General features: G+C 39.0%; 1 protein-coding gene across 2 annotated transcripts; it reads right to left on the bottom strand.

Annotated features, from left to right (window-relative positions):
* Nucleotides 1-1,590: 1,590 nt before the first annotated feature.
* Nucleotides 1,591-22,566, bottom strand: MDH1 (malate dehydrogenase 1). 2 transcript variants are annotated; one of them, XM_020985469.2, is made up of 10 exons: nucleotides 22,440-22,562; nucleotides 17,759-17,847; nucleotides 15,487-15,585; nucleotides 12,373-12,469; nucleotides 9,782-9,957; nucleotides 6,553-6,675; nucleotides 5,032-5,208; nucleotides 3,816-3,929; nucleotides 3,463-3,552; nucleotides 1,591-1,939 (listed from the first exon to the last, which is right to left on the bottom strand). In XM_020985469.2, the coding sequence occupies exons 4-10, from the start codon at nucleotides 12,434-12,436 to the stop codon at nucleotides 1,814-1,816; spliced, it is 870 nt and encodes a 289-aa protein (XP_020841128.1). In that variant the 5' UTR covers nucleotides 12,437-12,469; nucleotides 15,487-15,585; nucleotides 17,759-17,847; nucleotides 22,440-22,562; the 3' UTR covers nucleotides 1,591-1,813. The 2 variants fall into 2 exon arrangements, with proteins under 2 accessions (XP_020841128.1, XP_020841127.1); XM_020985468.2 differs by lacking the exon at nucleotides 17,759-17,847 and having other exon boundaries at nucleotides 22,440-22,566.
* Between the last annotated feature and the right edge of the window lie 158 nt (nucleotides 22,567-22,724).

The following is a 22,724-nucleotide window of genomic DNA, read 5'->3' as shown; positions in this document are numbered from 1 at the left end:
AGCCTCCATTATAAGGAAGATGTGTAGGCCATCCACATATATCTTCATTTCTTTCCATGGTGCACTTCTGACTCCTCCCACTTTATCATGCCACTGCCCTGGGCACCTTCATTTCCATCCTGCCGCCTTTCTAGCTTCTTTTTATATCATCTGCTCCCAAGAGAATGTATTGTAAAAGCTCCTCGAAGTCAGGGGCCACCTTTTTCTCTGCTTATTTGTATTTCTAACCCTAAGCACAGTGTCTGGCATATAGTAAGCACTTAATAAAAACACTTGTTGACTTGATTTGGTTTGGTTACACCTCAGTATCCAGATGATTGAAGCAAAATGTGAAGGGGTTTTTTCTTGGTCTGTAACCTTTAGTTCTCCGTTTCATATATACAACTGAAAAATTAAATAAGGATGACAAAGAAAGGTGGGGTATGGACCCTTTTCTCCAAGAGCTTCAATGCCAGTATGAAGTAACTGCTGAAGTCCAAGGTGATTTAGCCGTTGCCACCATTTTCCAACCTACTTCACACAAAAAATTCCCTAGTGTTGGAGAAGGTGACATAATGGGCTGAAATAGCTATCAGCTATTTCTGAATCTGAGACTAGGTAACAAAGTTAAGCAGTTGTACCAACTGTGTGTTTCGGTGACTAGCCTGATCATTCTTCCCTTGGTCTTGGGCCTTAGCTAGATAACTCTAATAGCCAGCAAACAGGAGCTAGTTACTGAGTCAGTTGGTTTTTGACTATGATAGTTAGCTTCTGAGAAACAATTTCTGACAAGTGAAATACATCTAAACTTTCCCTTAGGATTAGTGCAAATTTTCACAAGATCTAATAGGACTCATGTCTTTATCTTGAGCAAATACTCCCAGAGAAGTGTTCTTTGCATTTCAGCTCTACAAAGGGAATGGTTACTTGCAAAAATGTACTGGGAGTGCCTGTGTGCTCTAGTTCTACGAAATGCATGATTAAGATTGCCACTTAGAAAAAAAAAAGACTACCTTACAACCTATTCAGGTAGTCACTATAAAGGTTAATCAGTCTTGTAAAGACTAAATTAAAATCACATATAAACCAGAAAAATTATGCAGATTTAGGGGACATCTATTAATCAGGTGCCCTTAAATAATGACTAGTTATCTAACAATTGGATGTATCCGAATTGAACTGTATTCAAGTATTTCACCTTTAATGTTAGTTATATTCTTCTCTTTTAGTTGGGCACGGAGAGGCTGAGGCTGGCAGATTTGTTTCAGCCTGGGAGTTCTGAGCTGTAGTAAGGCTAATGCTGATTGTGTATCTGGCACCAATATGATGAGTCCTTGAGAAGAGGAGAGGTGTGCTACCAGGCTGTCTGAAGAGTAAATTGGGCCAGGTTGGAAATGGAACAGATCAACCTTCTGTGGCAATCAGCAGTGGATCTGGGCCTGTACGTGGTTCCTGCACTCCCAGCCTGGATTCAACAGAGAGACCTTGTCTCAAGAAAAAAAGCAATCTCTTTTATCCTTGTTCCCTTTGTCTCCTGCCCACTGGTTCAATCATCTCCCTTACAGACAAAATAGAAACGATATCTAATTTTAATTCAGAAGACAGGCCAAATCAGAGTCGGTCATTTTTATTTAGACTTCATCACTAACACCATTTGATAACATGATAACATGGTAGGCACAAATATGTACCAAGAAATACACACAATCTTTAAATGCATGGTTTTTCATATGTAATCTGTCAAGAACAACATCATTATTTGGTACTAGGTTTAAAGACGACACTTATAGTTTTCAGTTTTTATGTGTTTTGTAACATCATAATTTTTGTCTAGTCATGCAATGGTAAGAAATTCAAAAGCGGTCTCTTTTTCTTCTGTTAATTCCTTTGCAGTGAGATCCATCTTCTCACGGGAGAAATCATTGATAGGGAGGCCTTCCACAAATTTCCAGGATTTATTCTGTTAAGAAATGATAGCAAGTCAGTAACAGTTGAAGGTTACATGATACTAAGATTTCCCAGATTCCATCTGATCCTGGGCCAATTGGGCCAATCACTGCTTCAGTTTCCTCATCTATAAAAAGAGGAGGTGTTTGTGGGGGGGGGGGGAAGAGCAGGGAGTGATAGTTTGGGATTGATGGTTCCTAAGGGGCCCTCTTCCAGTTCAAAATCTATGATCTTATGAGCACAGGGGCTAGGTGGAATAGTGGATAGAGTGCTGGGCCTAGAGTCAGGATGACCTGAGTTCAAATTTGGCAAATTTTGTGACCCCAGGGAAGTCACTTAACCTCTGTTTGCCTCAGTTTTCTCAACTGTAAAATGGGGATAAATAACAGTATCTCCCTCTCAGGGTTCTTATGAGGATCACATGAGATAATATTAGTAAAGCACATAGCACAGTGCCTGACACACAATAGATGCATATAAATGCTTATTCCCCTCACTTTATTATTCTTTTGACCATCCCGGAGATCTTACAGGTATAGGGAGCTCCCTTTGAATGACTTCCTCTAGCTAGCCATGTAGATTGGTACCTGCCCTACACCTTAGAAAGTAAGAGTGCTGCCTTGGACACCAAGAGCTTAAGTGCCTTAGGAACTTAAGTAATAGCACCCACATCACAGAGTCATGAAGGTCAACTGAGATAACCTACAGAGTTAAACTACTCCATGAATGTTAGCTGTAATTACATCTCAATTTTACAGACAATGAAACTGTGTCTCTGAGGTTAAGTGACTTAACCAAAGTGATGCAACCAGGAAGTGGCAGAGCCAAGACTTGAACCCAAGCCATTTGCCTCCCAACCCTGTGGTGTCCACTCTAGGCTGGGCCCCTGGTAAGAATTCCAAACCAGGACTGGTCTACAGCCCAATAATCCTGCTGCAAGTCTCAAAACCTTCAAGTTTCCCTTCTCTAGACTTAAAATGGAAAAAGTCAAAATCACAGTCCAGATGCCATTAAGTAGGGGTGGGGAGTAGGTTTCCTTTCCTCAAAATCACTGTACTAGGCACCCTGATGTCAGAGAGTTAAATATTAAATTAAATACACATTTAACTTGAGTCGCACGAGGGAAAAATACTGGATAAACGTTTTAAAAATAAGTCTTTACTTAGAAAATATACACTCTCCCAACATCAGCATGGGGACTGATTTATAGTTACTGTTCAGACCTGCGACTGCAATGTGTAGGGTCCTCTGCAGAAAGCTGCCAGGACAGTGACTTGATTCAAAGGTCTCCTTGACTCTGAGCACCACATCAAGCTTCCTCTCACTGGGACACACCTACTCTAACTCACCCTTAAGGCAGTAACAGAGACCTCTTGCTGCATTAGTACAGGAAGATGTTGTTCTGTAAGCATCCAATATCAAGGCTCAATTTTGATTCACACAGACTGAGGAAAATCTCTTATTTGGTAAAGGAGCCACTTTAAGTTAACTTGCAACATAAGACACAGAAACCAGTTGCAGGAACAAGAAACTTACCTTGATGACAACAGGGAATGAGTAGAGCAAATCATCAGGGATTCCATAGGAATTGCCATCAGAGATGACTCCCATGGAAACAAATTCTCCCTGAAAACAACATGACAATCTATTGAGACACAGTGCTAACTTTTTTCCCCCTTGAGCTTCACATACAAGTTTACTGCATATGCTAACACAATTTAAAACACACTCTTGCTACACCTATTTGTTTACTCATATATAATACTGCGGATGATGAAAGAGTATAATATAGAACTGCCATCACTAATTGGTGACTTCTGAGAAACGCAGGTGACAAATGTGCAAATAAAGAAAGGCTAGCTAGTCTATGTAAATTACTCAATGATTACCTCTGGAGTTCCAAACCAGATATCTCTGACATGGTCGCAGATTGCTTTGGCAGCTGACATCGCACTAGACAATTTTCGAGCCTTAATGACAGCTGCACCACGCTGCTGAACAGTCTGTAGTAGGGAGGAAAATGGATTACTTGTTTGTGCTCCTCATATTTCATATCTATTTAAAGCTGTCATTCACAAAGCAATGAATCAGATGCACATAGCTACTCTACTTTTTGAGGAATGTAAACCAGAAGATACTTGAAAGGATAAGAATCTAGCTGTCCCAGCGTAAAAAATCTTACCAACAAAGAAAAGCAATGGTTTGTAAAGTCTCATACCAACAACATCTAGACCTACCCCCAAGGCACCCTCTACTCTGCCACTGCCTGTATGCATTATGCCAACAATGTGAAAGAACCCCAAGGGCAGAGAGACTTGACAAGTCCCAGCAATGTCCACTGTTCTTGCAACTGCTACAGCTAACTTTGGTAATAACATCAGAATGGAGGCAATATGGTTAAACCACATCCATTCTGATGACAACATGATTTGATCCTAACATTTCATGTCATGGGCTACCAATACTAATCTGTTTTCCAAGACACGTCTGCAAGTTCAGACCAAAAGAAAATAACTCTATAGCTTACAATGTGAATTCTCTTTTCCAGATGTCTTGGAAACAGAAATATGGTCCAAGTTTTCAATGCAATCTATCACTAAATGAGAGTCCTATTTCCTAAGAATTAGCTCCTTAGTCAACAAAAAAGAAGCACTCACTCTGAATAATGCTCTGTGCTTGGTAGAAAAGAGTGGGGATGGGACACAGAAGAATCAAAGGGATCACGTCCCAGCATCGAGATATTTACAATCTAGTAAAGTGACGGATGGATGGACAGACGGACAGATGGATACCCCCCCGCCCCAGACTATGGAACACAAACAACTAACAATGGTAAACTAAGGATAATTTGTGCTAAAAGAATAAAGAACATAGGATCACAACTATGTCATTGGCGAGGAAAGCTTTGCCCACAATCTACTTCTATCTTGGCACTGATGAGTGAAAAATGAGCTAAGTACCCTTCTAACTGGATGAGTATCCCAATGGACACTGGCACTTATTCAAGTATTTATAGTCCCCTAACTCCATGAGAGGTAAAGTGTGTGATCTTCCTCCCAAAGTTCTTTAGAATAGGCTGTTAGGGTCTTCATTGATTTTTCTTACCGTGATAAAGTCCCCCTTGAGCCAGCTGTCATCCTTTACAGCTTCATAAACACCAACTTCTTTCCCTTGCATGTTAACCTTGGCATGGTTCACATCTGGATACTGAGTAGAGGAGTGGTTTCCCCAGATGATGACGTTCTTGACATCATTGGCAGTCAAGCCAAGTTTAAGAGCAATCTAATTTAATATAAATCATACATTTTAAGACAAATTCATTTTATTTCAAAGTGCTACACACACTTGGAATCTACTTCAAACTAGGACTGAAAGACTTCTAAAGTTTTGAGACAATACGTAAGCATTTTGCTGAAATCTGAAAATTACCACTCTTAGTTGGCAGCCTGCACAATAAGTAGTTTGGCATGTTTTTGTTTTTTGCATAGTACTTTGACAGATAAGTTGATTTGATTTTTAAAAAGAGACCTATAAAATATAAGATCAGTGCAAATTAAATTACATTTTCTACAACTAACACTATAGTACTATACAATAATAGTTCATAAGATCAGAGAGTCTGAGTCCATCATTTTCAGACAAAAAAAGTGGTTCGTTGTTCATGGTCACACCTGCAAAGCAGATGGAGAACCAACCCCGAAACCAAGAAGACCCAGTTCAAGTGATTGTTAAACTGTGGGTCAATCTCATATGGGGTCATGACCTAGTTTAAGAAGTGCTAGACTATGTGACCCAGGGTGAGTGACTTAACCACTCAGTGACCCTGGAAAAGTTGTGGATAAGGTGTTGACATGCATCAGTAAAAGGTGTTTGCTCATTCAGGAATTCCTTATACCAAAGAAACCTCAGCCTAGAGCAGGTATCTGTAAGGATTATGATTTTTTGAGGTGACCAATAATGCAAATTAGCAGTCTGAGCAACTTCAATTTAATAAAGCAAATCTGAAAATAATACCCTTTTCCTGATGAAGTTGAACTGTTACTACCTTCCCACCTCCTAGGTCTTTTCTGGCTTCCTCTCCACATGCTAGAAGAATAGATTGTGGCCCAAGATGGTGGCTCTTCAACTTTTTTTAAGCCAGGTTCTACATTACTCTCTACTTCAAAAAGCAAAGCTCTCAGTTTATTTGGCAGACTACAAACAGCCTGTTAATCCTTTTTTTTAAAAAAAGGATCAGCATAGGTTAGAGATGCCAGTACTGATCTGGGGATAAGACCATGCCAGAGGAAGAAGGCTGAGGAACTATTTGAAATGAAGGGACTACAGCACATCATAAGGAGATTCAGCTAAAGCTATAAAGGAGGTAAGTTACTATCATTACAATGAACAGGCTCATTTAAGTACCTTTACACACAGTAAGGAAACTATTTAGCATCAATTTAAATTTTAAAAATATAGATTGCAGTGTAGAAACTTAATGAAACTCTAGAAATTTTTTACTACTTGTCAACCTAGAAAGTCACAAAACATTTGGAATAGTTAGTACGAAACTTTGCTCGCTGGGATTTTTAAGTTGAAAGGAGGTTAACGAGGAAAATGGCTGGTCTAGGACTCAACTCTGCTCACCTGAGACTTAGCTCGGTTATGATCCAGGCGGGTCAAACAGCTGAAATTCTCCTTGGGAATCGACGGGGCCATCTTGGAAGCTGTCAGGCAATTAGTATTGGCTGGATTTCCAACAACCACAACCTGGCAAAGATGGAAAAAGAAAGAAGGAAGAGTGATCATAATTACCAATATCTTGATGAACCAGAATACCTCTCTCAGATAACGACTATAGGTAAACTAGATAATATAGTGGATAGAGCACTGGGCCTAGAGTCCACAAGATCTGAGTTCAAATCTGGCCTCAAACACGTACTAGCTGTGAGACCTTGCATGTCACTTGACCCAGTTTCCCTCAGTTCCCTCACCTGTTAAAGTGAGCTGGAGAAGGAAATGGCAAACTACCCCAGTATCTTTGCCAAGAAAACCTCCAATGAGTTCATGGAGAATTGTACATGCCTTCAACGACTGAATAACCACAAAGGCTTGCAGAGAAGGCACTTGATCATTATTTGTGAAACAACAACCACAAAGTTCACAACAACCAAATGAATTGATTAACATGAGTTTGCTCTCAGGCTCCCTGCCCTCCCCAAGACTGACACAATTTTTACTGGTGCTTGGTCATGGTGACACTCAAAAGAAAACTGCTATTAACCAACAAGTTATTTTCCGGGTGCTGAAGGCTCAGAGCGAAGGTCAGCTTCTGACTGTCTTGCACCTTGTGCTACCAGAGAACACTTGGCAATGTCTGCCATCTACCTGCCACAAAAGGTGTACTGACATGTAGAAAGACTCCATATCCCTAATAGAAAAATGGATCCCTGCACAGAACACTATTTCTTGTGTCTATTTTCTAAGAAATTAAATGTTAATTGGTTAATGTCTAAATAAATGCAATGTGTCGGGCTCCTATGAAGTCAGTACACAAAGGGTGGATGGAGACAGGCCTCTTAACTATTTGAGTAGTCTCAATGTAATGAAGCAATCTGAAACTACACCCTTCCTCAAAAGACTGCTGCATCTCCCCCGAAAAGAATATTTATTACAGTCCTCAAAGAGTTAGGAAATGAGAAAAAAGAACTTTTTGGGAAGTTCAAAGCAGGAATTCATAAGGCAATTAAAACAGAGCACTACACAATTAGCTTTATTCAATGTCATATGAAATAACACCTTTTAGCTTTTTGGGAGGAAATATTTCCATATACTTGGGACACAATGAAACCTCAAATCAAAGATACATAGAAAAGAGCATATTTTGAAAAAATGATTGTATGGACCAGAAAGTACTTTTTCCTGCCTTAGTAAGTACAGTGAACATGGCTTGATGTTTGTTTAGTGACTAAGGGTCACATTCCTGACCACTGCCAATGACTGGTATACTTGATTAGGAGTGCAGATGGTAAAATGAACAGTATCATTTGCCTTTTCTCTTGACACATCCTGGGAAGTTACATTTTCAAACAAACAAACACATGATGACCTATATTTGCTTTCTTGAAATGTGCCTCTTTGTAATGGAGTTTCTAAGTAGGTCCTTCTTAGATAAGGTTTTTTTTTTAATTAAATGATCAATATTAATCTAATAAACTATTTTGGTGCTAATAACAGGGAAACAGAACCAGAAGGGTTCCAACAATGGAGTTTTTTTAATACTTTGATGATCCATGATTTTCAAAAGTGCAGTTACTGTCTCCACTGATACACTGAAACTCATCTGTATTTTAGGAGACAGTCCTTAAGAAGCACTGTAGTTAAAAGACCCATGACTAGTTTGGCCACAGTGGGACGAATTTTTCTTAACTTGGCTATGCTGGTATTTGGATGAAATAACAACCCATCATTAGATGTATATCCAAAGCCTTTCCAGCTTAGTAGGGCTTAGGTGACACAGTGGATAGAAATGGTGGTTCTGGAATCAGGATGAGTTCAAATCCTGCCTCAGACATTACCAGTTCTATGACTCTGGACAGCTTATTCAACCTATGTCTTCCTCAGTCTCCTCATCTGTAAAATGGGAATAATAACAGCACATTCCTCCTAGGGTTGTTGTTGAGGATTAAATGAGAAAATATTTGTAAAGTGCTTTGCAAATCTTAAAGTAGTATAGAAATACTAGTTATTATTATTATAATTATGTTAATTGTAATTATTATAATTTTTAATTATTATAATTATCATTTTTACCAGCACAGCCTCTTCACTCCTCTAGCTTAGCCTTAAAAATCCAGGGTTACTTTCATCAAAGGCATCAGAATAAGGAACAAATGAGTACATATCAGTGGACATCACTTGAATTACTACTTCTGTATTTACTGATCCATTTCACACAAATGAGGAGAGCCTACTGAGAGGAAAGGTGTGAGAAGATCTTTCATTTTTATCACTCTGTTGCTGCTACCTATACCACTGAGTAAACATGCTTCTGACTGGCAAAAATACTCGAGAAGTCATCTGTATTCCCTCTCCTGGTTTTGCTATCGACTTTTCCAGACTTCAAAACTGTGTCTCAGCTGCTGTTTCATCCTGGAACTTCCCTAGGCTCCTGGCTCACCTTGGAAAATCCAATCATCCCCATGGCCATCTCTCCCTAGAACAATCCTTCGCCAGTCTGGTCCCTTTCTCCCACTGGTGAGTTCCTCCTGGGCCTCCATTTTGAGGAAGGGCCCAGGATGCCCAATTTTCATTTTCCTCTAGGCTGTGCTCCTAATTTTTTTGACTTCAAAACCATGCCCTGACATGGGCATTTCATTTCCACCCCCAACCCTCTTTCTCAGTTCTCTTATGTTTGTTGTCTTCTCCTATCAGAATGTAAATTCCTCAACTATTTTTGGCTTGTACTTGTATCCCCAGCACTTAGCACAGTGCCTCATATTCAGTAAGTGTTTAATAAATGCTTGCTGTCTTTGTTGCCTATACAGCAAAGTAATTAATGCCAAGTACCAGAAATTTTAGTTTTCTTTGTGGATAATTTTAAGAAGTTAGAAGCTGCCACATGATTTTAAAAGGCACCATACATTTGCCGGGACCTTTGCAAATGGATTTCTACAACTTGATGAAAATCAAAGAGAAAAAGAGATAGAGCTTATTAAAAAAAATTAGATCACAGGAATTATTTAAATACTGCATCTGTAGTTTACTAATTCGTTGGATTACAGAAAGACAAGTTGTTGAGATCTTCAAAAAATATTTCTATCTATTTTGCTGTAAGAAAAAAAAAAGAAGAAAAAGAAAAGCAGCAGTCAGTCACCTTAACAGACTTTTTGGCATATTTTTCCAAAGCCTGTCCCTGGGATTTGAAAATCTTCACATTTGCCTTGAGTAAGTCCTTCCTTTCCATGCCTTCCTTCCTTGGCATGGAGCCAACCAGAATTGCTACATCCAGGTCTTTGAAGGCAACCTCTTCTTTATCTGTTGCAACAACCTCTGTGAGTAAGGCAAAACAAAAAAGGAAAGTTCATTAGAAATCAACATCTATAGGACTTGACAGGAAGAGAATCGTGCACTTTTGTAACATTTTCATTTTACTGTCATGCACCGGCTGGCTATGGAGGGGTGCAAAGATATGGAAAAAATGATGGGACTCAGAAAATTGGGGTCATTTGGTGCAAGCCTCTGCATCTCCCCTACTCTGTGCAGCACAACTCAGAACCTCTCCATGCCCAGGATGATGGGGCTAACACATGTCCTTGACCCAATCCCTTCCTGTCTCTTTCTCTTCTTTAGTTACCTACATTATTTACTGACCCCTCTCCTACTATCTATAAACATACACAGGACTTTCCATTCTTAAAATAAAAACAAACCTATTTAAGCCTGATATCTCCTCATACTTTCACCTTCTCTCCAGCTTCCCCAACTCATTCAATGCTAATTCCTAGTCATCTACACTAGCTGCCTCCAAATGGGGGTGCGGATGCTGCAGGGGGCACAGAGGATAATCCACCGGGTTGCCCAAAGAAATTATTACCACTGAAAGCAGCTCAACCATTTAACACACTTGCAGTCACTAGTATTCCTCTCCCAGGCTGGGCAGGGAGGGGCAGGGCAGCCCCTGGCTTTACCATCTTTGTTCGTCCTCTCTTTTTCTCCTACCTACCTCAGCGGCACCAGAAAGAGGGCAGCATCTAGCCCTGGCTAACCTGTCCTCTCTCCCCCGCATCCAATGCAACAGTAGTAGATGACTTTTAAATCTTTATGTCATCCCATGTGTGTGTGTATGTATGTATATGTACATGTATGTATGTACACACACACACAGAGAGTTCATAAAATACAAATTATTACAGTAGATTATGTGGGGGTTACGTTTGGGCCATAAGCTCAAATAAGTTTTGAGACCAGTGATTCATGTTTGCTCTTTTCCCCCGTAACCCCACCACCCACTAACTTTTTAGACTTCCTGATATCTGGTTTCTAACCATACAATTCTACTCAAACTACTTTCAGAAATTACCCATGATCTTGACTGCTAATTCTGATGGACTTGTCTTATTCTTCATACTCCTGGATCTTTCTGCTTTGATACTGCTGACCACACATGCTCTCCTAGTTCTGACCAGCCTCCTCAGTGTAGGTTTCCCCCATGGCTCTCTTCTCTTCTCATTCTCTTTAAACAATTTCATCACTTCCTATGGGTTCAATTACCACTTTTATCTACATGATTCTTAAATCTATACATAGCCGGCACAAACTTCTTTCCTGAAATGTAGACCCTAATTGCACAACACCTGTCACTACCTCAAAACTAACAGCCAAAATGGAATGGATTTTCTCTCCCCTCACTCCCACTCACCTAGGCTTAGAAACTTGGGAGTCATTTTTGCTTCTTCCCTCTTTCCCCTGCCCCATAAGTCTAGTCAATTTTATACCTAGAGGATCTTTTGTACTTATTCCCATCTCTCCCATCACATGATGAGCTCACCCTCTGGTCCTCACCACCCATATTATTGCAGTAACTTTCTAATTGATCTTCCTATTTCATTCTAGGCTTTCCTCTTGTCAACCAACCCTCAAAACCCACTGCCAAGATAACCTTTCTTAACACAAGGCTAACCCCACCAATCTCTTATTCAAGCACTCCCTCTCCCCTCAAGGATAAAATGTGAATTCCTTAGCCCGGCATTTAAAACTATCTATGCTCTAGTAGCAGAGCAGACTAAATGATGTCATTTTTAACAAACATCTATAAAGCACCCACTAGAAAAGTCTCTGCCTTCAAGGAGCTTACAGTCTACTGGAGGGATAAAAGCATGTACTCAGATAAGCAGGACACAAAGTAAGGAGTGAAGGAAGGAGACAGCACTGACAATTTGGGGCATTGAGGAAGGCTTCATAGAGGAAGCCCAATAAGGATTCTCAAATGAAGGCAGAAATGAGGAGGGAGCACAGAAATGGAGGGCAGCTTGTGCACACAGGCAGGAGGCTATGTCACAACTGGAGTTAACGCTCTAGAGCCTGGTTAGAATACAGAATTTTTAAAGGTAATAATGAGAAAGAAGGCTGGAATGGTGAACTAGAGCCACAGTGCAGGGGGTTTCTCTTTTGTCTTTGTATCCCCAGTACCTGGGAACTGATCCATGCTTAAAATGTGATTGGTGACTGAATCTGTGGGCCACTTCCTTGTGTAGCAAGTGAGGGAACTGAATGATAAAATCACTCAGCTGTGATTACTTTGTGATTGCTGATATCACTGATGCATTCTGATCGGAACTCTCATTTCTCGTATATAATCTTTTACTATCTTGCAATTAAATACTTTAAACAACTAAGGTAACTATTTGAATTTGGGTTTTGAAACTGACACAATTCTACAGAAGCATTTTGTGTCCAGTTACTGACCTTTAAGGAGGGGAAGAGCACAGTCTTGCAGTTCCATTACTACCCCATCCAGCACACCCATCATGGGGGTGATATCCAACAGGACAAGAATGAGAGCCTGGCAAACAACAAAGAAAACACCGCAACGTTTGACTTATGTCCTGGTGTAACGACAACAAAAAAATCATTCCATTTCTTGCCAAATATTTTTATATGCAAATTTAAGTCATATTCTCCATACTCGGCAATTTTTCTAAGAAGTCTATAAGAGCACTTCCCAAATGAACTTACAGTTTAATTGACTTCTCAGTCAAAATAAAATTAGGTTATTTCACTGAATTATATAGTCATAATAATTCATAGGGAAAAAACAAGTGGATAGTAATACCAAGCAGAACTATGGGAAAATGAACCATAAAAGAGGAACTAGTATAACCAGTTACTAAAATGTATAAAAAAAGCAGCAATTATTTTTTAAAAAATCTATCTGGTACTAGAAAAAAGAGAGAATTAGTGTCAAAGAAAAAAACCCATTAATATTACAATCCTCTATTTTAAGCAGCATTCTGCCAGAAAGTTTTATTTACTATCTGATTAATCTACATCTGATCTATTTCTAGCTGAGAAAGATGTCTGAATTATAGTGCCCTATGCTCTCTGATATGATTTTCTTCCTCAAAAAGAATTTAGGCAACATTTCGCAGGAATCTCAAACAAGGAAAGATCACTACATGTAAAAATACAGTTGGCTGAACTTTTCAGAACTACTGAGTAACCAAATGTAAACATCTCATTTCATCCTGGACCCTTTCTCTTCACTCCAGGAGTTAAAGGGATCTTCGAGTCCATACTGCAAATCATGCATCAGAATAACCTGTCACTAGATCAAACAAACAGATACTTATTAGATTCACAATACACACCCTCTATGGAATAATGGCCAAAGGACACAAAGACAGTTTATGAAGGAGAAAATACACTGTTATTAACAGCAGGAAACTCAAACTTCCTGAAATGTAAATCAGGACAATCACCTCACACCCTCGAGAATGGCAAAAATAGCAATAAAGTGATAAAGCTTCATCCTGGAAGTGTTGTGGGGAAGCACAAATTCTGACAGTGTTGGTGGGGTTGCAGACTGGAGCAAACATTTTGGAAAGCAGTAAGATAATCTGCAATAAAAGTTAGGAAACTGATCTTACCTTTTGACCCATTGCTGAGACTGGATTCCAAAAACAACATACAAGGTTCTATCTGTGCAAAAGTATTCATATCTGTTCTATGTGCAACTGAAAGACTAGAAACAATTTATAGGCCAAACAATTACAGAATGACTCAAAAACATGATATATTAATAGAATGTTATAAAACCACAGAAAGAAAAAAGCTATATGAGTGACAAAATAAAACCTGAACTAGATCTGCACATTACAACTACATGAAAAGGAGAAAATAAAGGAAGAAAAATAGGGCCCAAAGTCAAAGAACTTCAAGTAGGTTTTGAAGGTGACATAGAACTAGCGGACCTTATGTCTTGTTCATTAAATTTTCAGTTCTGCCTCGTGAATTCAGGGAAGATTTTTGCCTCTTATTTTGAGTTTTTTTCCCCTGAATGTTATTACATTTTAAAACTTTTTTTTAAAAGATGCATGTTGCCCCAGACAATACTACAAAATAACATTAAATAGATACAGCAGAAACTCTTAATTCAGGTCTCTGGGACAGTAAAGACACTAAAACCTTATTTGTCATGTTACCCATTTGATATGTTAAATACTTTGCACTTTCATTGAATTGGGTGTCCCTAAAGTAGTGAAGTCAGTATATCTGCATTCAATGACATGCTTTTGTATAGAGTATTTTCCTGCAGTAGTTATTTGCTCTTCCCCCCAAATCCAGATGCCTTTGATCTTTTCAGAACATGGAAGGAGATGGTATCATGTGAGTGCTGTTCTAATGCATATGCCTAACCTCATGATATCCCAAGGGCATTAGATTATTTAGGTGTATCTGCACAAAATAAGAGTGCTCCTTCTACCACACGATACTTTCTGATACTTTCCCATACAGAAGTGAAATAAGTCTATTTGTGATATACAACAAAGACTAAATGTTGCAACACAGGAAAATAATGTTCTATTACTTTTCTCAATCTGAAATTCCCAATGAAATAAATTTACCTCCATTACATCTCAAAAGTAACTTGGCCCTGAGGAGGTTAAAAAGACTGTGGAAATTACTCAACAGTTTAGCCTTGAGATCTGCGAACTACTCAAGGCTCTCATTTAGCAATTTCATAAGAGCAAACTTTTACCTAATGGTTCATGTGAAACAAGTAGCTGTTTTCTCTCTTATTGCTAATGCTTAATGCAGCAAGTATACCCAGGAAGGGAGAACTGGTTTAATAACAGCTTTAGTTTACACGGTCCTTTACAGTTTACGTCATCACATTTCATTAGAGGGAAAGAGCAAGGGACCATAGTCAGGAGATTTGGGTTTAAGTCAAAGCTTTGCAACTTATTAACTGTGACATTGAATCAATCATTTCACTGCCTTCAGACTCAGTTTCTTCATCTGTAAATTGAGGTTCCTGCCTATTCCATTTGGCTCACAGAGTTGTCACTTACAAATCCTAAAGTACTATATAAAAAGGAGTTATTATAACAAGTTAGGCAGCATGAATTTTACTATACCCATTTTATAAATGAAACATCTCTGCCTCCCATATTTCCGGGGATTTACTGAAGTCACATAGGTATTAAGCAGCAGAGCCACGGCTCAAATTTAAGTCAAATTCTGATTCTAAATCTGTATCTCAAGGGAAGCAAGAGATGATGCTCTTATCCTCAGCATCTGAATTTTTTTTTCTCTCTGAAGGAACACATCCACAGTTTGTGATAAAAAACATTTAAAGCACTATATACATGTGTTATATGTGAGCATATACCAATAAAATGAGAGTCAACAAGAAAATAGGAATTTCACTTCACAACCATCTTTTCAGAAATATTCTTTTTCTCAGTACTAAGGAGTATGCCCATTAGGATTCTCTCCTCAAAAGTTAAGGAAAAGTAAGGCTAAAAAGGGACAGACTGATAGAATTCAATTCAACAAATATTTGTTAAGTACTCTTACCTGGTCCTTCCCAAAGACATCTCCCTTAGCAATACTGTAAAGAAGAGAGTAGGCAATTTGACCGGCTGCTCCAGTTACTAGGACTCTGACAGGTTCACCCTTAAAAAAAGACAAATCACACTCCAGTAAATGATAATCACCCTGGTGACAACATACATTCAATATTTTATAACCATAATCCCATATCTATATATACACATGTATTTATATGTCTTTGTAAGGATACCTAACCATAGATACTATTGTAACTTTAATGTTCATGAGACTGACAAAAATGAAGGCAACTTAATTAAGCATATCATAAAAGATTACACTTTGAAAGATTTCTAGTGGAACATTTATAATTTTGGTGATTATTTATACTTCATATCATTTAACTTTCAAGCAGATTTTCCCCCACTGTATAATAGGACTTGCATGTTTGTCTGGAATGTTATTGTTAAAATGTGGTAGGAAGAAAGAGGTTGCTGAAGAATTATATGGTGATACTGCCTCCCACAACATGATGTGAAAGCTAAAGGTCACAAGAGACAAAATAATTCCTATCTCTGCTGCTGGACAGGAAACACTAGTTTCCTTGAGCAGATAGGTTTTTTAATGAAAACAATGCACGTCTTCAATGGCTCTTATCAAGATTGCTTGTGGCAATCAGCTACCCAGAAGACAGAAAATGGATGCAGAAAACAAATTTTGTATCTTCTCCTGATAATTCTGTAGCTCAGAAAGAGATATTATTATCCCCATTTTATAGCTGAGGAAACTGAGGCAGATGGGGGTTAAGAGACTTGCTTTAGTATCTGGCACTTCAAATACTAGATTTGAAGTCAGGTCTTATGATTCTAGGCTCAGCAATCTACCCAAGCAATCATCTACTTGCCTCTTTGTGAAAGCAGGAAAGGAACAATATTAGATATAAACAATATCATATGCACATATGATATTATATATAAAATGTCAAATACAGTAACACGTGACTATCATGTAACCTAATTCCTTGTAAAAACAAACTAATAGACAGTTCTTATTCAAGGGTGATTCATGAATAGCTTTCAATTTTTCAACTGAATACTTCAATTTTTCCAGTAGCATGATGAATTTATACTGATACATACTTTTATTACCTCTGGCCTAGTTCCTCTTGTGATATAAGGCATCCATTCAGGAGATGGCAGAACTGTGTTAGGAGTGCCATCTGTGGTCACACAACAGGGGGGTACACTCAGCATCCCAAACATGGTCTCATTAGTATAATATTCTAACCATGGCTTGGGAAGGAATTCTGCCCTGTTCCACTTCTGCTGTAAGTTCTGATTGGAAGATAGAGTTGAACTGAAGATCTCAATCGTTTATATATCAAAGAATGGCTCCCTCTCAAAGAAACTTACTGAAGACCAAGAATTCCTTACTTATCCCAAAAGAAAATCCAGAAAAAGACTTTTCTCTTGAATTTTCCCAAGCCTTCACACCTTCATACTAAATATCTTATGTAAGCAAACCAAATGATATATAATATGTTCCTAGATAATAAGATATATTATACACAATTCAATTTTTCTCAAAATGTTACCCATATTCTCACTTCCTTCCAAAAAAGTTTTCTCTTATGTACTTAAATATAGGAATCACTGGTGATTTACTCAGCTCGGGGAAACTCACTCACAGAACAGAATTCCTCAGTGATTTAGTAGATAAGTGCTAAGGTGTGGCCTAACATATAAAAAGAGGTTAAGTGACTTGCCCCAGGCCACAAAGTTAGTCAAGAGAGTAGGATTCAAATCTAGGTTTTACTTAGTCTAAGCTCTTTCAAGCCTTCTAAATTTCAAAATGTTACATTTCTGCTCTTAAGAGGGAGTGACTGATACAGTTTGGGGTCGCTGGGAACCCTGAAATGTCAGGGTACAGGGCAGCTTGCAGTTAGGAATGAATTCACACATTCAAACCTACTTCCAGTCAAGTGAAAAGGTTTATTGTAAAGACAATAGGAGTGGGCAGGATTCTTAATGGGGGTGAATTAGATATATAAAAAAGAACAGAGAAAAGGCTGGATGGGATTAAGGAGTGGTTAAAAAGCCAGAGGTGAACCAAGACTGACAGTGAAAGGACTGTCAAGTATCTAGGTGGCAGATGCCTTGGGCAGAGACCCAGGCTCTGGGCTGCAGGAAAAGGACGGGAAAATTCAGACACTGGGTGGTTTTCAAAGACACGGTGTTTTCCATTAGGGGTCCAGGTTCCATCACCCCATCATGACTACACTGTCGTTTATATTACTGACCTCTGAATTATGATTTAGCAGTCAAGAAGAGCTCTGATGGCTCTTCCCACTCTCCTTTCCTTCCCTAAACTCCACATTCCAGTGAGAATCTGGATAGAGCGGAAGAGAAAAATCAACTTTGTGAAAATCATAACTAAGCAAACAACAAACCTCTGACAACATGAGAACTGTTATTTCAAAATGTTTGTAGTCAGACTTACTGTTGACTGAAAACAACGAAAGGTTTCTATTCCACAACAAGTAGAAGAGCATGGGATCAAGAAACATAAAGACCTGGGTTCTAGTTCTGACCCTACCACTTTACTACTGGCGTGACCTTGGACAAGTCAACTAATTTCTCTGGGTCTCAGATTCCTCACCTGTCAAATAAGACAACAGTGGTCCTCAACTCTTTGGTGTCTAGACCCCTGAGAAAGTCTTTAAAATTATTGAGTACTCTCCTCCCCAAAGCTTCTGTTCATGTGTCTATAAGTATTTACCAGATTAGGAATTAAAAGGAAAATGATTTTGACTGTGGACCCTCTGGAGGGACTTAGGGACCCTGGGACTTGCTGTACTACAGCTTGAGGACCACCAGACTAGATGATCTCAATGTTTCCTCTTAAAGCAATATAGCTCCTTAATATTCAACTTGGGGATATACATGAATTAAAATATTGAGAAATCTGGGGTTCACCACAGAGCTCGGGTTGCAGCTGCTAGGATTTTTATTTAACATTAGCTTCAGTAACCCAGCTTCTCATGATGAAGTGGGGACACTGTAGTTCCATTAGAGGCCACTAGGTGGGGCGGACACTAGCGCGCTGGGCCTGAGGTCAGCCTGAGTTGAAATCCAGCCCCACACACTTAGGGCAAGTCACTTCACCTGTTTGCCTCAGTTTCCTCAATTGTAAAATGAGGATAACAACAACACCTACCCTACAGAGTTGTTCTGAGGATCAAATGAGATAACATTTGAAAAAGTGCTAGTACAGTGTCTGGCACAAAGTAGGTGTGGTATAAATGCTTCCTGCATTCCCTTTCCTTCATCAAAACTAAAAAAATGTTCATATTATGAAAGAATCAGATTACTCTAGAGGACAGACACTTAGCTCCTATTAAGCACTACATTCTCCACTAAGGGCTTTTGCAGCACGTAGTTGCTAAGAAGCCAATCTTGGTGGTTAAAGATATTGTATATTTCTGTAAGCAAATGAAAGAAAAATATACGTTCCATTTTAACAGATAAAGGACGAGAATACTGTTAGAAAGTCAGATGGATAATTAGAGACTGGATGATAAAGCTAAATTTAACAAGGTCACATGCTACGAGTATGGATTGAAATTGGAGCACTGGGCACTAAAGGGATGGGGTACTATTAATTCTACTTCAGATAGCTCCCTTTTTCATCTTTGGAGAAACTATTTTAATGGAGATTCAAGCGTATTATAGTATAAAAGGGACCTCAGAGATCATTGGGTATAACTTCTTTTTCACAGATGAGGTGAAAGAACTTGTTCAAGGTCATACTGTTAAGACAGATTTGGAAGGGAACTGAAAGACCATTTATTGTAACCCCTTCATTTTACATGTGAGGACACAGCCCCAAGAGGTTAACAGGCCTGGCTGAGGGAACATAGCTCAGGTAGACGGCAGAGTAAGGATCTGAACCTAGATTCTTTGAATCTACACTCGGAGCTCTTTTCCACTGTCACGCACCAGCTGGGACAAGAAGGAAGAAGCAGAGCCGAGCCTCAAATCTAGAGCCTTTAAATAACTCCAAATCCAGTGCTCTCTTACATGTCACTTAGTTTAACCCCCTCATTTTGCAAACTGGTAAACTGAGGATCAGGAAGTTGCACAAGAATATACCGGAATACGGGGCAGCTAGGTGGCGCAGTGGATAGAGCACCGGCCCTAAAGTCAGGAGGACCTGAGTTCAAATCTGGCCTCAGGCCAAACACTTGACACTAGCTGTGTGACCCTGGGCAAGTCACTTAACCCCAATTGCCTAAAATAAAAATATACTGGAATACTAGAATGAGAATTCAAATACTTACTGGTAAATACTTATTCAAAAATTGATTTGAATAAAAGTTGGTCAAATTTATTTACTCTGCATGTTTTATTTTCATTTCCTGCCTTTCTGTAATTTCATGGTATATCAATGCCTCCTTCTAATTTAGGCAATCAAATATAGCCATTTACAAAATGTCACTGACAAATACATGTATTGGATTAATCAATCTTAATGGCTAATTTCAGTTTTCAAGATGAGTGTGGCTAAGTATTTGTAACCAAATTGATCATTGTGCTCTTATTTAACAGCAATTCTCATATATAGAGAGATCCATGCTATACTTGAACAACTTATTTTAATGTTGGTACACAGTTACTTTCCATTATTGTCACTTCTGAATATTGAGTTCTTGGTTATAGAACCAAATGGAAAGATCTCTTTTATCCTTCCATTATGTCAAATATAATCTCAGCTTAAGTACTATCATAAATTTTAAAGAAGAAATGAAATAGGATAAGAAATGAAAACACAGTTAACATTGTTTTCATTCTTTTGGTCCAGTAGTTGAACACAGTGCAAGTAATAGTAACTCATCTGGGCATTCTTCCATGATTTAAATTAAGAATGCCTTTCTCTATTTAGCATGGAACTTATGACCTTCCTTCCGATGTAGGCAATACTGTTACTTTTATAAAAATATACCCTAAAGGACAAGTCTGTATCTCCTGAAGCTAATGGGCCAACATCACATTCTATATGACAAATATTCCTTTCTTCCTAATTAACTTAAGTTTTTCTTTGAAAATACCCAAAAGAACAAGCAATTTCATTTGTACTTCATCTTGCTCCTTTCTGTTACATGTGTAAGCCACAAGTAGGTTATCAACAATACATTTCATTTCCTTCTTAAATAATTCAGCTGTGAGTTGTGTACAAAGCTTGTTTGGTTCCTTTTTCCATTAAGCTCTCTTCACACATTACCCTTGAACTGAAGAATTAATTCATGTGAGACCTAGCTACAGTTCTGAGTTTAGATCTGAAGCTAAGGAAAATTATCCATCTGCAGAAGAATTTTTATGGTGGTAGTGTAGTATAGAGTGGGTTTGGAGTAAAAGGATTCTGGGTTCAAATCCTAGATCTGTTACTCAGATGATCTTAAACTAATCTCCTTACTCCCTCAGTCTGTTTTCTTACTTGTAAACTGAAGGGTTGAACTAGATTTCCAAGGTCCCTTCTGACTAAATTTTCTTTGCTTTATGTCTGCACCAGAATGACCTTCAAGGAATTAGATACAGCATAGTTCCAGTGATACATTTGCAAGAAATCAAATTAATTCATTTTCTGTATATTTAGCTGGTTTTGTACCTATAAAAGGAGCTTAGCAATTAGGATCTTTCCTAATGCTCCTTTTCCTTTCCTTTTATTAAAACAAAAATGTAATCTGTACAACAGTTTCCTGCAGTCCCGAGAACCAGAGTTGGTCTTAAATCTGTTACTAAATAGCTCAACGACCTTGGGACAAGTTACATAATAACCGCCAATTTTCTCATCTGTAAAATAAATGGGTTAAATAATCTTCAAGACCCCTATTATTCTAAAGTTTTATAATTCTATATTACTTGACAGTAAAAATTAATTTCTATAATAAGGAGTTCCTCCAATCAATTACTAAGATCAATACCACCACACCAATCATTTAAGATGTTCAATCTGACAATGGGGAGTAGGAATTTTAGGTTTAATTCTATAACTAACACCTGGAACCAGGAACCCCATTTTTTTTTTAGAACTGTATTGCATTCCACCCATCACCCTGAGGAACATGCAGATCTTGATTACGTCACACTAACATCCATTCCCTCCCCGCCCTTTGTCCTTCCATCAGAAGAAACCAGAGCTCAGATCTTAGAAGATTAGAGGGCATTACATTCAAAACAAATTTCTTCCAGATTTATAACAAACGGGTCACTGAAAGCATTTGTAGCTTCTCTTTAGAAAGGGATATTAAGAATACAATACACGTCCTAGACTTATAACAATTAGATATCAGAACACATTACATTTGTGAAATTAGATATGGCTGAACGTTTCCACCCACAAACGTAGATTTTTATCTGGGGCACCTGGAAGCGCCACCTTCTTAGCCATGTTACCGCCTTCTCAAGTCAAAGGTTTCCCACGGGAACTGTCTCCTTCGCCTTTATCAAAATTACAGAAATAAAATAAAACGGAAACTTTAAGGTGAAAGGACACAGGCAAGATTTTTAACCACGTGTCTAGAGGATGGGGAAGCATAACCTTCAGTCACTTCTTTTAGTTCATCAGTGCAGTATCTTAAGGGGGATGAAAAAGCACACCTGGTGGGGAGGGGTCCCAGGAAACGAGATTCCCCCCCAGAAGCCCGTCTTCCAGGTGGGAGGGGGAGAAGGGAGAAATCACCCTTTCCCCCGAAAACCTCAAGAGAAGAAAGCAATCCCTTCCCAAGCAGAGCCACTTAATTGAGATAATGACCTCAAGATCTCCAAGGTTTAAGCTTCCGAGTGGGAAGGGGACAGCAACTTTGTACAGCTGTCTTCTTTCCCCCTTCCCACCATGTCCTAATCTTTTAAGGCCAACCAGGCCTCAGGCGCCGCTATCACTGAAAGAGCCAATAGGAGAGACCGAAGGGCCCGGACACTTACCATGGCTGCAGCTGGACAGCTTCTGGGACAGACGACTAGACTAACCTACGGTCAACCAGGCAGGTCACCTCTAACTGCAGCGGCACCCAAGCAGGAGGACAAGAGGTATTAGCCGGAAGGAGGAGCGACTCCCAGTTGCCAGGGACGCTGGGTGTGTAGTTTTTCGCTATCCTTATCCTGGCCCGGCCCCATAGCATTTCATTACACCTTCAGACTACAATTCCCGAAAGGCTTAGCGCCTATCTTTGCCTGTTCTACCTGCGCTGTTCATTTCAGAGCCAAATA

This window comes from Phascolarctos cinereus, unplaced genomic scaffold (genome assembly GCF_003287225.1).
Source record: "Phascolarctos cinereus isolate Bilbo 61053 unplaced genomic scaffold, phaCin_HiC Scaffold_2;HRSCAF=192, whole genome shotgun sequence".
In the NCBI taxonomy this organism is placed as follows: Eukaryota; Metazoa; Chordata; class Mammalia; order Diprotodontia; family Phascolarctidae; genus Phascolarctos; species Phascolarctos cinereus.
Note: the sequence above shows the minus strand (reverse complement) of the source record. Positions and strands in the feature narration are given on the sequence as shown.